Source organism: Drosophila willistoni, unplaced genomic scaffold (assembly GCF_018902025.1).
Source record: "Drosophila willistoni isolate 14030-0811.24 unplaced genomic scaffold, UCI_dwil_1.1 Seg500, whole genome shotgun sequence".
Taxonomy (NCBI): domain Eukaryota; kingdom Metazoa; phylum Arthropoda; class Insecta; order Diptera; family Drosophilidae; genus Drosophila; species Drosophila willistoni.
This window is the reverse complement of record NW_025814431.1, coordinates 35819-52496: the sequence shown is the minus strand read 5'-3', so window position 1 is coordinate 52496 and position 16678 is coordinate 35819. Positions and strand designations below refer to the sequence as shown.

Genomic DNA, 16678 nt, shown 5'->3' with positions numbered 1-16678 from the left:
GATAATTATGGCGTAAGTAGTTTAAGTATTTAGCATAAGTAAGTATTAGTTTTTAGCAATAAGAATTTTAAATTTAATTTTCCGGTGCAAGGGGTCTTAATAGGGGGAATTAGGCGAGTGCAGAGGACACTAATAGAGGTAAGTAGAGAAGTGCATACGGCGCTAGAGCGAGAAATGTAGGGAAACTGGCATTTTTTTTGTAGTATTTTTAGGGCAACACTGGAGTGTTAGCGTTAGATTGCATATTCATTGTCTCATGCCCAAATTTTCTTTCCTTTTCATGATTCATTTGCCTTTCTTGCCGCTCTGGGCGCTGGTCAACGACAAATTTTGACAGTTCAGCCTTGTTTATGCCCAACCGGGCAACACAAGGGTTAAAGGAGGCGGAAGCTTTCACCTCGCGCCGCTCTCCCGATGGTGCCCATCGCTCTCCCCACGAAAGAACTCCCCACACTTCGCTCCAAGCGGGGCTTGGTGCCCTGCTCTTAATTAAGCTAGTTTTTTAGTGTCAAACTTACAAGTGAATAAAAAAGAACATTGAAGTGAGATTGCTGCAGTGCCCAATTTCTTGAAGGAAGACATTTTAAGGAAAAAATTCATTTAGCTGCCTACTTAGGAAATTCAACCCCCCTACGAATACATTTGGTCCTTCGAGCCGGATACTAAGATCCTCTCGAACCACTAGCATCGGTGGAATTTCATCCATATTTCAAGCTAAGTAATTTTTTTGCAAATTATAGGTATATGAGTACATGTACATGCCTCCAGCATCCGTACCCATACTCACATACATATAATTGTTGCCATTGATTCTCCTAATCCAAGTAAAAATTACTTTCGCGCAAATTTTTCCTCCTCAAAGGAGAGAAAATTTTGGTCCCCAAATTTTCATACATATATATGTGTCCAGTACATAAGGCGCCATATTGGTTCGCCCACTTCAAGTTTTTTCCTCGCACTTTGGCATATATAGGCCAAGTATATAAGGCGCCATATTTTATTTGCCTATTTCCAATATATTTTTTCGCAATTTCAAAAAAATATTAACACATATGTATGTATGCAGTGAATCAAACCTACGAAAAAAGTGATCTCCTACATATAAGATATATATATGTATATGCAAGCAGAGTGTGTGAATGTGACAAAAATTACAAACATATCCAGTGCTACATTAAATCCAAAAATAAAGGTTTTGTGCAAATACAGTCCACTCCTGGGAAAAGTGTGCGCGCAGTGAAAGGTGGTTTTCAACGAAGAGAAGAAAATTTTCAATACAAATAATAAAGATTTTTAAAAAAAAAAAAAAAAACGAAAGTGAACCACCCTCTCACATATAAAAGCCACACTTAGACATTTCTGGTGACCAGACACCCTATAAAGTTGGGGGCATATCGGTTAGACACAGCAAAAGAAATCATATTAAAAAAAAAAAAAAAAAAACATTAATTTATATAAAGAAATCCGATCCATTCACACCTCTGCATATCGCCATTCCATATTTTCATATTTAAAAAAAAAAAAGAAAAAAGAGAAAAAGAAATTTTTAAATACATATATATATACTCCAACATTTTACATATCCATACACATACATACATATACATATTTTTCCATACATAAAATTTTACATATATATATACATATCCATACACATACATATATATACATATTTTTCCATACATAAAATTTTACATATATATATTCATATCCATATACATATACATATTTTTTCCATACATAAAATTTTACATATTGATTCCCATATACATATCCATACATACATACATCCACAAAATTTCTAATTTTTTCGCACACAAATATATTTTTCCACCACCGCGAACAAATCCCGCTATCCCTTGCAGCCTATATACATACATACATACGAGCATACATAAGTACCGCTTAACTGCAGTATACCAGCACAGCTGCAAGCTCATGTGCCAAAGACCGGCACAAAGCAAACGACCAAAAGTAGCTGTGCTGTATACCCTAGGTTGGCAGGCACTTTGTGGGGTATATAGGTTGAAGGGTCACGTTGAGGAAAAAAATCGAATAATATTTAATTGGTAAAAATTTGTGTTCCGCGTTTTTGTTTATTCTATTCCCACGCGTTCCAAGTCGTATTTTTTGGAGTTATATTTCAATTCCAAAATATTCCCACGTGTTCCAAGTCGTATTTTTGGAGTTCTATTTCAATTCCAAAGTATTCCACGTATTCCAAGTCGTATTTTTGGAGTTACATTTCAAGTCCAAAATATTCCCACGTGTTCCAAGTCGTATTTTTTGGAGTTATATTTCAATTCCAAAGTATTCCCACGTGTTCCAAGTCGTATCTTTGGAGTTAGATTCCAATTCCAAAGTGTTTCCAAGCGTTTCAAGTCGTATCTTTGGTTCTATTGCAATTCCAAAGTATTCCCACACGTTCCAAGTCGCATCTTTGGAGTTATATTGCAATTCCAAAGTATTCCCACACGTTCCAAGTCGTATCTTTGGAGTTAGATTCCAATTACAAAGTGTTTCCAAGCGTTTCAAGTCTTATCTTTGGTTCGATTTCAATTCCAAAGTGTTTCCACCCGCTCCAAGTCGCATCTTTGTAGTTATATTTGAATTCCAAGGTGTTCCAAGCCGTTCCTAGGGTTTTTTGGCAGTGTTCCAAGTCATTCCAAACGTACCAGCTCGTTTTCTGGTTTTTTTTTTTCAATCTATTTCAAGGCGTTTCAAAGCCGTTCTTCAAGTGGTTTGGTAGTGTTCCAGTTTTTCCCAAACGTTCCAGTTCGTCTTTTTGGCTAATTTTCAAGCCGTGCCAAGCCAGCTCACCACTTTATAACCGCCACTCTCTGGGTTATGAGCACGAGCCCGTCAAAAGACGAGAAAGCAGCTGAGAACACTGCAGCCCCGAGCAAATCCTCAATTGCTGCTCCAGGTCAGCGCCAGAGGAGTACCAGCCCTACTACTCCTCCTTCCCGAGCATTTCAGACCCTCTCTAGTCCACTAACTCTCAAGTCCGCACCATCGAGCACGACCTTTCAGCAAGCCACGTCAGAGCCACGACGAGCAAGCCAAAAAGAGGTCAAATCATTGGTACCACTTCCACAGATTTTGGTAACCGCCCCAAGAGTCACTCGGTCCGAGACCAAAAGGGTTTTAGCTGCTTCCACCATGGCTTTGAAGAAGTTTGGTTCCATTTGCGATAAACTAAGTCAGTTTGAAGTCGACAACCACGTCACGTCACTGTCCGAGGTCAGCGTATTTACGCTCCAAGTCCGTCGTGATCGAGTTCAAGCGTTGTGGGAGAAGGTCGAGCAGGAATATGAGAAATGCGAGGCACTCATAGATGGTAAAGACGATAACTCTGAAGATTTAGCCATCCAAGCTAAATATGACAAATGCTATCAAGTTTACGAGCGATGCACGGCTCGATTAAACGAGCTTATCCATGAAAGGTCTGCTCCGACTCCTCCGAACCGTCATGCGCCTACCTCTGCACCAGCAGAACGAGGCTGTCGATTGCCACCCATTGACACAGAAGTCTTTACGGGAGATTATTTAAAATGGCCCACGTTCCGTGACTTGTTTACAGCCATCTACATAAGCGATTCGCGAATTTCCCCTGTTGAAAAGCTGTACCATCTCCTAGCGAAAACGAGGGGTGAAGCCAACCTCATTGTAGCAAAATTCCCGCTTACAAATGATGGTTTTGAAACGGCATGGAATGCACTTAAACAGCGTTTCGAAAATAAGCGACTTATCGTGAACAGCCAATTCCGAGCACTTCTTGACCTGCCTCAAATTTCCCATGAGTCCGGAAAAGCATTACAGGATCATCAGAATGCTCTGCAGGCATCCATTCGCGCTTTTGAGCACTGTGGCCTGCCAGTAACCACTTGGGGAGGCATGTTCGTATTTTTCTGTTCCATCAAATTGCCAAAGAATACCCTTTCATTATGGGAGCAATCTCTGGGAGACAAGACTGCCATTCCAGAGTGGCAAATGATGGACGATTTCCTCACTGAGCGGTTCCGTACGCTCGAAGCGGTGGAAAATACAACTGCAATGGCTATTTCGGTTCCCACATCGAAACCTCCACGAAATCCGATTCCAGCCACCCGAAAGGCTAATACATTTGAAGCCAAGGTGACCACCAAACCAAAATCCTGTGATCTCTGTATGAAGGAGAATCACCCGGTGCGTCGATGTCCCCGCTTCCTTCAGATGACGGTGCCAGAGAGGGTGGCATACATAAAGAAAAAGTCCCTTTGTCTGAACTGTTTCGCAAGAGGACATCAAGTAAAAGATTGTCCGAGTCAGCACAATTGCTTCACGTGCAAGGGGCGTCACAATACGCTCTTGCACAAGGACGCCCGACCGGAGAATAATCCAACGTCGGTCCCAGCTCAGCCCAGTTCGCACAATATTGTCCGGACTTACTTTACCTCTGAGGCAAGGTCCTCACGAGATAAGTTGCTAGGTACAGCGATCGTGGACCTTTGGCACAAGGGCACTACTTATGCTTCACGGGCGCTATTAGACCCGGCTTCTGAAGCCAATTTCATATCCGAAAGAATGTTCCGACTCATGAAGTTACCATTCCAAACTGTCAGGGCCGAAGTGACAGGCATTAACGGAAAGGTCAATAGAACCTTGAAGGTCTGTCACATAAGCATTCGGTCATCGCATGGACCTCCAGTCCAGATCGAGATAGAAGCGTTTGTCTTGTCCCAAGTTGCTGATGATTTGCCGTCATGTACGATAGCCCAAGCCACACTGGAAGGAATGCCCAATATTCCTCTAGCCGACCCCTCCTTCAGATTAAAGGCAAAGATCGATCTACTCCTTGGCATTGATGTAATACCAGCGGTGACTCTTTCCGGCATCCAGACCGAAGTGTGCGGATCTTTAATGGCTCAAGAGACGAGATTCGGTTGGGTCATTTCAGGCCCGTTGCAAGGGGTCCCCGTCAGTTCATGTGCCGCGTTCACCACGAGGGTCGCAGTTAGCAGAGAGGAGGGACTTGAAACTCTTCTCACAAGGTTTTGGGAGGTGGAGGATCTACCGGGCAAACCGGTAGAAGATTCTGACTCTGTTTGCGAGGTCAATTTCCAGAAGACCACAAGAAGAGATGTTGCGGGGAGATATACGGTCTCACTTCCGTTTCGAGATCCAACCAACATCAACCTTGGTCATTCCAGACCAGGGGCATTGGCTCAGTTCCTAAAAAACGAAAGCCGACTCCTTAAAAATATTCCGGCAAAAACTGAGTATGACGCCGTCATCCAAGAATATTTGGACTTGGGCCACATGCGTCAGGTTCCATTTGACGGCACTAATAACAATTTTTATTTGCCACACCATGCGGTTTTCAAGCCCGACAGCACCACAACAAAGGTACGGGTAGTTTTTAACGCCTCTAGCAAGTCCACCAACGGAGTAAGTCTCAACGACATACTTTACCCTGGTCCGGTACTTCAGTCCGATCTCACTACTCAGATTCTCAAGTGGCGTTTTTTCCGAGTAGTTTTCAATGCCGACATCACAAAAATGTACCGCCAAATTATGGTCGATCCAATCCACACGCCATTTCAGAGGATCCTGTTCCGAAATAAAGAGGGGCAACTTGGTGATTACGAGCTGAATACCGTCACGTTTGGCATTAACTGTGCTCCGTTCTTAGCCATCGAGTACTTCAGCAACTCGCAAGTGATGTACAATCCAAATTTCCTTTGGCTAGCGATATTATCAAGTCCTATATGTATGTCGATGATGTCCTGGCAGGGGCTCATAATGAAACAACGGCAATCGCAATGGTCAATGAACTTCAAGACGCTCTTGGTTCAGCTGGCTTTCCCTTGCGCAAGTGGACATCGAATGTGAAGAGCGTGCTCAGTTGTATTCCAAAGAGTCATTTACTGAATGCTGATTTCCTCGACATCGAAGAGGCCAGCACAGCGAAAACACTGGGAATCCGATGGAAAGCGACTACGGATGAGTTTTATTTTGTCATCTCACCCCAAGATGTCAAGTCAGCTTATACTAAGCGAGAAGTCCTCGGGCAGATCGCCAAGCTATTCGATCCCGCTGGCTGGCTGGCTCCCTTTGTGATTCAAGCCAAGGTGTTTATGCAAGAGCTCTGGTTACAAGAGCTAGGGTGGGATGATCAATTGCCCAGTGAACTCCATCACAGGTGGCAGGATTTTACAAAGAGCTACTCCTTCCTTGACCAGATCCGAATTCCACGATGGGTTCTTCATGACCCAAATTCCGACATCCAATTCCATTGTTTTTGCGATGCGTCACAGCGGGCTTATGGTGCCGCAATTTACGTGCGCGTTAGCAATGACCAAGGCATATCATGCTGCCTTCTTGCAGCGAAATCTAGAGTCGCCCCGGTTAAAACGGTTTCATTGCCCCGCCTTGAATTATGCGGAGCTACACTTTTAGCGGAACTGGCAGCTGCAGTTCTTCCGCAACTTCCAGTTGATAATGCGGAGGCTTTTTATTGGTCAGATTCCACCGTCGTACTGTCGTGGTTAAATAAGCCACCCTGCACATGGACAACGTTTGTCGCAAATCGGGTAGCAAAGATTGTGACGGCAACAAATGACGCCCCATGGAATCACGTTCGTTCAGAGGACAACCCAGCAGATCTCCCTAGCCGCGGCCTGAGTGCGCAGGAATTGGTACACAAGGATTTGTGGTGGCACGGCCCACCATGGCTACGGGAACCACAAGAGTCCTGGCAGCGAGCGACACCACTCCACTAGACACTGCCTTGGAGAAGCGGGTAGTGAAGGTCCACGTCGCGATCGCTAAGCCAGCCAACGAGATATTATCTCGTTTTTCCAATCTGGCACGTGCCTTACGAGTGATAGCATATGTGATCCGTTTCGGCAGAAGGTGTCGTAAACTGCCAAACGATTACTCCGGGAGGTGACCTCTAGCGAGATCAATCAAGTACTCCAGGCGTTGATCCGAGTCACTCAGCGTGATTACTTTCCGACGGAACATCGGTGTCTACAGCAGAAGAAATCTCTGCCCACGTCTAGCACCATTCTCAATTTGAATCCTTTCATTGACGCATCAGGTGTGATCCGAGCATGTGGGCGCGTGCAACAAGCAGCGGCCCTTAGTTACGATGAGCGTAACCCCATTCTGTTGCCAGTAGTAAGTCCGTTGTCCCGGCTGTTGGTGCTTTTCACGCATCAGATCTCTCTCCATGGGGGCAGCCAACTGGTAGTCCGTCTCATCCGACAGAGATACTGGATTCCAAGACTGCGGAATCTAGTAAAATCGGTGGTCAATTCATGCAAAGTCTGTGTGATTTATAAAAGAAGGCTGCAATCACAGCTAATGGGCACCCTTCCGGCCCAGCGAACTACTTTCGCACGTCCTTTCACGACCACCGGTATAGATTTTGCAGGTCCTTTCGACATCAAGAGTTTCACCGGCCGCGCTTGCCGCATATCAAAGGGATATGTGTGTGTCTTTGTTTGCTTTTCCACCAAAGCCATTCACCTTGAGGCAACTTCGGATTTGAGTACCGAAGCATTTCTGGCAGCATTCGCTCGCTTTGTATCGAGGCGAGGGTGTCCCCAGCAAGTGCAGTCCGACAACGGGAAAAACTTCGTAGGTGCATCCAGAGTGCTTGAAAAAGATTTCCTAAATTCTACCCAGCAGAAAATATTATCCCACTACAGCCATCAGAATCTGTCCTGGCATTTCATCCCTCCCGGGGCACCACACATGGGAGGGTTGTGGGAGGCTGGAGTTAAGAGTTTTAAAACTCTGTTCTACAAGGCCACTTCCAACCAAAGGTATACTTTTGAAGAGTTCTCTACGCTGCTGGCTAAGGTAGAGGCGTGTTTGAACTCGCGGCCGATTTCTCCTATGTCTGAAGACCCCACCGACTCTTTAGCTTTGACCCCAGGCCATTTCCTAGTTGGCGGTCCATTGCTATCCGTGACGGAACCTGAAATCAAGGATCAGGTACCGTCTATCATTAACCGGTGGCAGCGTCTGAAGGCCGTGAGTCAGCATTTCTGCACCCGATGGAAAGACGAGTATCTGAAGGAGCTACATAAGCGCAATAAGTGGCGATTCCCTTCTAAAAATCTTGAAGTGGGCGATCTGGTGGTACTCAAAGACGACAATCTTCCATTTAATGAATGGCGTCTCGGGCGAATCCACCAGACACACCCTGGCAGTGACGGCAATGTCCGCGTCGTCGAACTGCTTACCGCTCGCGGTATTGTGAAGCGTCCCGTCGCAAAGTTGATCTTTCTTCCTCCAGAAGAAAGAATTCAAACCCATTACGTAAAACTACAGTAGCGTCCAGCACTTGGTCCTTCCTCCCAAGGAAGAAGGGCCGAGCTGCCAGTAGTAATATGTGTTTTATCGTCCTACATTAATCCGCTTTCTTCATTATTTGTCCCGGCAGCTTCCTGATATTCGTCAACCTAGATCCCGTTTCCATGGCTCCGAGACCGCGTTCAGTACAGGCATCGAAAGAGGAGCGCAGATGTTCGCGAGGAACTGAGTCCTTCCGTTGCCGAGTCTGTCGCGGAATCCATCCTCTGAAGCGATGCCGTCGCTTCCTGCGGCTGAACGTGGAGAAGAGGATGAGGGCAGTGCTGGCGAATAAGTACTGCGCCAATTGCCTGGCCCACCAACATTCCGGAGGAAGCTGCTTAAGCGGTGATAAGTGCCGAATCTGTGAGGAGGATCACCACACGCTGCTTCACTTCCATGAACAGCCACGTCGACGCACTCCAAGCTCCGTCGTACGCCGAGTCACCCCCGAGTCCTCCAGACGAAGGGTCGCGCCAACGCCAGCCTCCGATCCGAAACTGACCTTGACCACACTGCTGCAGCACCGCAATCCGCATCTGATGCCCACGGCGATGGTGCGCATTGAGACGGAGGGAAAAACCTTCGACGTGAAGGCCCTGGTGGACCCTTGTTCTGCGGTATCGTCGATGGCGACGTCATTGGCCACGGCCTTCAAGTTGACAGCCGTCAATATAGGGGCAGAGAAAGCGGTGGCAGCAGTGATCCGGTCCCCAATCAGTGAAGGATGGCGATTGGAGGCGATCCTGAAGGTGGTCGATGGCTTGTGCTGCCGCACTCCAAGCGCTCCGGTGGACCCACAGATCGCCAAAAAGTTTGAGGGCATCGTCCTGGCGGATGAGACGTTCTACCGACCGTCGTCAGTGTCTCTGGTCCTGGGCGCGGATGTGATCACGGAGGTCATGCTAGAAGGGAGTCTACCTGGGGTTGGCGGGCGGCCGATTGCGATGCGCACAGTTTTTGGCTGGACCCTGTCCGGAGCGTGCCATTAAACTGCCTGGGTCTTGCACTCCTGCAAGGGGGGAGCATGTTTATGCCCAACCGGGCAACACAAGGGTTAAAGGAGGCGGAAGCTTTCACCTCGCGCCGCTCTCCCGATGGTGCCCATCGCTCTCCCCACGAAAGAACTCCCCACACTTCGCTCCAAGCGGGGCTTGGTGCCCTGCTCTTAATTAAGCTAGTTTTTTAGTGTCAAACTTACAAGTGAATAAAAAAGAACATTGAAGTGAGATTGCTGCAGTGCCCAATTTCTTGAAGGAAGACATTTTAAGGAAAAAATTCATTTAGCTGCCTACTTAGGAAATTCAACCCCCCTACGAATACAAGCCTTATAAAATGCACAGCCCCTATAGGTGGCTCTATGGCCATCTCCGCAGTTGCCACTCTTTGGAGATTGGCCATCAGGAGAGGCGCATTTGTCGGATTTGTGCTGGCCAGCACAGACGGAGCAGAGCGGGGGAAGGCAGCAGTACCTGGCTGTATGGCCAAAGAGGAGGCGGTTTTTGCATTGGGGAATCTCCCTTCGGCCCCTTTGCCTCTCGACGCGTTCCTCCTGGCTGCCTAGGACCTTAATTTTAAGTATTTCATCATGTTTATTGTCATTATGTTTGTTAATTTCAATTAAAAAGACATTCATTGGCCTCTTAGTTCTGTAGTTTGTTAGTCTTTTGATGTATTTTGTCTCAAATCCTAGCTTTTTCAGGTCACGACGGATAGCTTCGCATTCAGTGGAGTGGTGTAGATTCAAGATGGCAAGTCTAGCACCTCGTTCCCATCTGTGAGTAAAAAAGGCAAATTTGTTTGCCTCCAGGGTAGCTTTTATTTTGCCATAGGTGTCCATTGTTTTGGCCGTGATTTGAGTCAGGCCGTTACTCAGCCGGGCCAGGTGATAAAGGGAGAGAATTTCCAATTCTCTCTTTTTTTTTACTTGTATGGCCGCAGTTGCAAAGCCAAGTGGTTGGCTCCCGAAGGAGTCAACCATCTTTTATTGTATTTCGCCCCCTATCAGGAAGCATATACAATTACAATAAAAACGAGCTTAGAAATAATTTACAATGGCTTATTAATAGTGTGAATGATTAATATATAAGACATAATGTTTGTTGGGTGTTACTGGTAGGACAAAAAAAAATTGTGGGAAATTGACATGGGAAATTTTTTACAGGCAAGTAAATAAATGCTCAAATAAAGGATCAAGAACAAGTTGCAAGCTGCAATAATTATAAAGAATATAGTATTTACAAATATTGTTCATTAATAGTGATTAGTATAATTGTTTCTTGCAGGTTATCAGTTCGAATCATATCGATTCATGGCGTCATTGCAGTTGGCAAAATCTTTGAGGCAGCGCTCTTATTGTCAGGAAAATTCCCTCTTATAGGCAAGAAGTGAGTAACATGTGTTGTTTTTTTTGTCATAGGCAAACATTTCGGCTTATTTCTGTCTCTCTTCTCGGATTGGACTATGTGAGACCCCAGAACAATGTATGCGTGCCCTTCAGCCCCAGTATTGGAGGTTTTGGGCCGTCAGGAGAGCTTGTTTGCCTGTGGAGTGGCAGCACAGTAGGCTAGCAATTGGTGCGCGGCACTGGAGAAGCATCTGTTCCATCTACAGGCTCGTTTGGAGGAAAATAACTAGGAGCGGGAGGGCCAAATCCCTTCGACCGCAATGTAGTGCTCGAGCAGGCATTGCTTGGATGATAGGTCCATATAGACTGCCTGCTGGCCAGGCCTGGTACAGGCTGGCTGAAAGCGGGAGGGCCAAGTCCCTTTAACCGCTGTATGGAGATTTTGTCAAGGTCAGCTGGCTGAAAGTCAGTAAGTAAAGAATTAGCAGTTTTTTGCACCTTCATGGGTGGTAATCTCTCATTATTTTTTGTTTCAGCTTCTATGCTACTTTCAATCTCATTCAGGAGCTCGTTTTCAACTCGCTCAAGATTTTTTGAGAGTTGGTCATCATTAAGGGTGAATCTTGAGTGGAGGCAGGACAAGTCGCTGGATTTGGATTGGCTGGCCCTTCAATCGCTCTTCTATGTACGCGCGATTTCGTGTGCCTCTTTTAAAATCTCGAAACAGGCCGTTGATCACGTGTCCTTCCATGCGCACAACAGGTTTGTTTAGTTTCGATTTTTCCTCCTTTTGTTTTTTGAGTTCGTTTCTCTCAATAATTTTTTGGTATCTTAGGTGGCAATCGAATCTGATGAGAGATGGGGCGCCATCAAAATGGGCCGTCGCCTCCCGCATTGCATGCCGATCTAGATGAGTAGTTGGAGATTGCTGCTGCTGTGTGTCAACGGAAGATGAAGTCCGTAGCTGGGAGGCCTGTGCTGCTGGGTGGTGCTGCTGGACGACCATTTGATGCTGCTGCGTATCCATTTGCGGTGAGTATTGAATATTTGCTGTCATTGGTGGAGCTGGAATGTCAGATTGCTGCTGCTGAGTGTCAGCAAAAGATGAAGCCCGTAGCTGAGAGACTTGTGCTGCGGACTGATGCTGCTGGCCTGCCAGTTGATGCTGATTCATCTCCGCCAATAGCTGAAGATGTTGTATATTAGCTGCATTTTGAGGAACTGGAATAGTTTTCTGCCGAGTGTCAGCAGAAGATGAGGCCCGTAGCTGGGAGGCCTGTGTTGCGGGCTGGTGCTGCTGACCAATAAGTTTATGCTGCTGCTGCGCCATAATTTGCTGTGAACATTGTATACTTGCTGCAGTTTGAGGAACTGGAGTCTGAGATTGCTGCTGCTGACTGTCAGCAGTGGTTGACGCCTGTTGCTGAGAGGCCTGTGCTGTGGGCTGGTGCTGCTGGCCATCTGATTGATGCTGCTGCTGCGTCGCCAATATCTGTAGATATTGTATATTTGCTGACATAGGAGGAGCTAGATTTGTGGATTGCTGCTGCTGTGTGTCGATAGGAGTTGACACCTGAAACTGACAGGCCTGTGCTGGAGGCTGACGCTGCTTTCCAACCACTTGATGCTGCTGCTGCATCGCCATTTGCTGTAGATGATGTATACTTGATGCAATTTGATGAACTGGAGTTGCTGACTGCTGTTGTCGTGTGTTTGCAGGAGATGACGCCTGTAGCTGAGAGGCCTGTGCTGCGGTCTGGTGCTGCTGGCCAGCTGGTTGATGCAGCTGCTGCAACGCTAAATGCTGCAGGTGTTGTGTGTTTGCAGTACTTAAAGGAAACGTGGTTGTAGTTAGCTGTTGCTGGGTGCTATTTGTGGTAAGAAAGTTCTGTGTTGGTGCTGCACATTGCTGCTGGTTTGGCTGTTGAGTGAGATGAGGTGTATTTCGGACTGCTACCATTTTCTCTAGTTGAATAGAGTATCTAGGCCAGGAGAGCCTTGTAGGAGTAAAGGGTTTTTCCAGGATATTCCTTACTTCTACATTTGGGTGTTCTAGAGTGGAGATAGCAAGCCAAGTCATATTTGAGTTCCATGGATTTAACATTATGTTTGTCGCGAATATAGGCATTTGTGCTGAATATATCCGAGTCAGTAATTTTTCTCAGCAGTTTGTTGTGCGTTTCACAGATTTTTTTGAATAGAGTTTCCGAAATAAGGCTGCCCATACAGGAATAGCATACGTTAGAATGGGAACAATAATTTGCTTAAATATTGTGACTTTACATCTTGTGCTGAGGGAGCTCTTTACGCCAACAAGCCATTTTAGGCGATGATAGATAGCTTTAGCTTGAATACATAGGTGGTGACTCCTAGATATTTATATTGATTAGCGTTTTTTATAGGTTTTTCATCGATTTTTATTAGGTAAGATCTTAGAGCAGGGGATATGTTTCGTTTTGTGTATAGGACACGAATAGTCTTATCATTATTTATCGTAAAGCACCATTTAGTTGACCATTTGGTGAATTCATTTAGGTATTTTTGCGTTTTCCTGATGGTCATGTAGGCATTTTTATCAGTAGATACGATTATAGTATCATCTGCGAACGTTGACAGTAGGATGTCAGGGTTCTTCTTGGTTTCACCTGATACCATGAGGAAGTCGTGTTCTAAGATATAATCAGGAATTGGCATGTCAGACGAATAAACATTGAAGAGAAGGGGGCCCAGAACACCGCCCTGGGGTATTCCTGCAGTGATTTTGCCAATTCTGGAATATGTGTCATCTGTGCCCCTGACTGTGAACGATCTATCCTCCAGATAGCTTTCAAGAATCTTGAACAAGCAGTAAGGCAGGAGTTTGGCCAGTTTATTCAATAATCCTAAGTGCCACACTTTATCAAATGCTTCAGTAATGTCTACAAATACAGCAGAGCTGTATTCTTTTTGTTCGAGTGATTTTTGTAGTAACTGTGTGACCCTTGCGAGTTGGTGTTCAGTGCTGTGGTTTTTGCGAAAGCCAAATTGATGGTTTGGAATTGCTTTGCGAAAAGTTGAATACAAATTATATTGTTCACACCAAAGATTAAAAAGGGGCAACGTTACAAGGTCAAGGACAATATCCAGGCTGTTCACACGAAATTCGTGGCGGACTTCAAAGCAACAATTGGATTCAAGCAGCCGGCAGAAAATCTATTGATTAAATGTGATCCCATTCAGTTAAAGGGATTCCTGCAGACTCTCAAACTGGATATGGAGGGCAAGGACGCCATCAATTTGAGACTGAATATAGCCACTGCCACGGCCATTACACAAAAAGCAAAGTCACAGACTAAAATGACTATTAATCGTCGCTGCGATTATCCCATCAAGGGTTTTCCACGATCTCTGCAGTCTCTGACAATCAATAGTAGTCAATTGGTTAAGCTAAGTTTTGAGATATGCTCGTTGCGTAATCTAACCCATCTGGATGTGGCCAACAAGCAGCTAACGAAGGTGAATAATAGTTGGTAGCTTTTCGCGCCCTTTTATCTGTCCTGTTTGGCTGTACAAATGTTTAAAACTTTTTTCAGATACCCGTGGAGTTGGGACGTCTGCCCCTGACGAAACTCGTACTTCTTGGGAATTGTCTGGGAGAACTGAACGATTGGTCATTTCTAAATGGCATCAAATTGAGTGAATCTCTTTGTGAATTGGATTTATCTGGTGGTTAAATGGCAAAAGCTGGTTCATTTGAATCTAAATCACAATAATCTAACCTTTTTACCCTTTGCCATGCGACGACTGAAGAAATTGCACTCGCTTTATGTATCGGACAATAAATTGGAATCTCTGCCAGCTGCCCTAGAAGACCTACACATTAATACCCTAGATGTTTGTGGCAATGCATTTAAAGGACCCAATCATCTGGATGTTCAACGTCTCGAGGGCACCACTGAGGCAAACACAAGGACCCAATGCTCCCCTCAGCCGCTCTGGCTGCAAGCAGCTCGTTCAGTCGACCAATTTAATCTGCCTATATACTCACTACCTGCCATACTGATCAAACTGATAGCCGAGACACCAAAATGTGTTTGTGGCAAATTTTGTTTTCTCATGGACTCGCTGAATATCTATAAACGTATACGCTCTGCCAAATTTGAAAGAATCAAGAATTATAGCTACAGTCCAGATCAGTTTATATATGTTGATATTGTCAAATGTGGCTACTGTAAGAATGTTAAATCATGCGCATGATCTTCCCTGATGTTAGTTGGAATATTTTATTTATTATTTTAGTATTACAATTCTTAATAAAGTCTGATCTAAATGAGAATTAATGTTAAAGTTTCTTCAGAGAGATCATTTAATGTTATTAAACTTGCCTAAATTGACTAGTCTTAGATTACTATCGGAATAATCTGCCAAAAGGTCCGAATTGTACAAAAATCTAGTACACTTAATTGATTTTTTGATATATAACAAATCCAACCCATGTATATTGGAAGTTGATTAGTTATTTGCCAATTAATCTATCTCAAATACTCTTGTCCATTGTTTCATCTCTACTAAATTAGAACTCTCTCCATTAAACATAATGTTTAAAGGTTGATTCTTTGGGAAAACCTGAAATGGAGGGTGCCTGAAAGGTTTTGATACAACGAATAATTACGAAAATTTTCAATTTAAGTGAATTTCAGAAATTTAAATGACGAACAAATGCTTTAAAATTAGTTAAACATCTTACATCTTGAGGGAGAACGAGAGAAAGGGAACTAAGGCAATTCTTTTGCCCTACACACACACATACACATATGACCATATAAAGACATTCACACACACGTCTACATCCCTTCCTGACTACACCTTCCTCCCCGCCTTCTGTCCCTACGCAATCGTTTTTATCCTTATCATTCTGAATTTCTTGCCTATATATGGCTTACTTTTGGTTTCCTTTTGGGTTGCTTCTATGTTTTTTCATATTAAGAGCTCGTTGTTTTTATTATTAAAAGCTGTGTGGCGTATGTGACTTGCATAAATGTGTGTGTTTTTTTTTTGTTCTCTGTGAGTTTTTCTTTATCTGAACTCACGAGCTTTTCCACATTTTCCTTTTTTGCTATCATTTTGCTTTTTACTTCCACTTTTTCTCTCTGTCTGTTTATCAAAATCACAAAACTTCTGGACACTTTTTTAAAGAGGCATAAAAAAATGACACACTAACATCCAACACACACACCACACACATGACACATACTCACTACCTCCCCACTACTGCCTCTTTCTCTATACAGTGATTTTATTCACCACTTTAATGTGCAGCTGGGAAATTGGCTTGGTTTTGACTGAGAGGAAACGAAGAGAAGGGAGAGGGGAGATTCGTAACTATAAAAAATGTTTATCTCAACTTCGGCCCAAATCCAATTTTGACTGGCATTTAAGTGTCTATAACTGACTATGCAGATCTGCGGCTTAAGTTTCGCGTTCATTTCAGCATTTGATTCACTTGTTTTGTGTAACATTTTATTTAAAGGAGCTTTAATATTAAAAACCCCTTTCAAATGCTTTACAATTTGAAGTCTTTACTTTTTCGTTCTTTTAGTATTGATACATTTCAAATGAAATATTACGCGAAATTCTCTTTGAAAAAACTATACGGAAAACTGAAAGTAAAAACAAGGTTTTCAGTAAACTATAGCATACTTAAGGAGCTAAAGGAGCTTCTGACAACTTGCAGTCGCAGATTCGCTAACCTAAACTTCCCCTTGTCAGGGAATGTTTTAAAAATACAATTCTACAGTAGAACCTCGGTCATTCAAGGTATTGTGAAGAGAAACTCGGATGACACGGAAGAAATAAAGCAAACATTCTTTTAGGTGAAAACGCTGATACTTTTCCCTAGAAATTTTGGAGCTAAAAAACTTTGATAATAATGGGTGTGCGTCTCCAGATCAAGGCATTTGGCGCTAGAGGATAACTCAAAGTTTCGAATAAGAGAGAATATGTATT

At 44.2% G+C, this 16678-nt stretch overlaps 2 protein-coding genes across 2 annotated transcripts; both read left to right on the top strand.

Annotated features, from left to right (window-relative positions):
- The first annotated feature begins 507 nt into the window (after positions 1–507).
- On the top strand, positions 508–9386 carry LOC124461488. The gene is made up of 2 exons (XM_047013002.1): positions 508–718; positions 8438–9386. Exon 2 carries the CDS (start codon positions 8472–8474, stop codon positions 9336–9338), a length of 867 nt encoding a protein of 288 aa, XP_046868958.1. The 5' UTR covers positions 508–718; positions 8438–8471; the 3' UTR covers positions 9339–9386.
- Positions 9387–13750: 4364 nt separating this feature from the next.
- On the top strand, positions 13751–15008 carry LOC111519768 (leucine-rich repeat and death domain-containing protein 1-like; the record flags this gene model as incomplete). The annotated part of the gene is given in 3 exon segments (XM_047013003.1): positions 13751–14188; positions 14266–14399; positions 14401–15008. Coding segments are annotated over 3 exon segments (1101 nt in total), but the record flags the coding sequence as incomplete, so codon positions are not given.
- Between the last annotated feature and the right edge of the window lie 1670 nt (positions 15009–16678).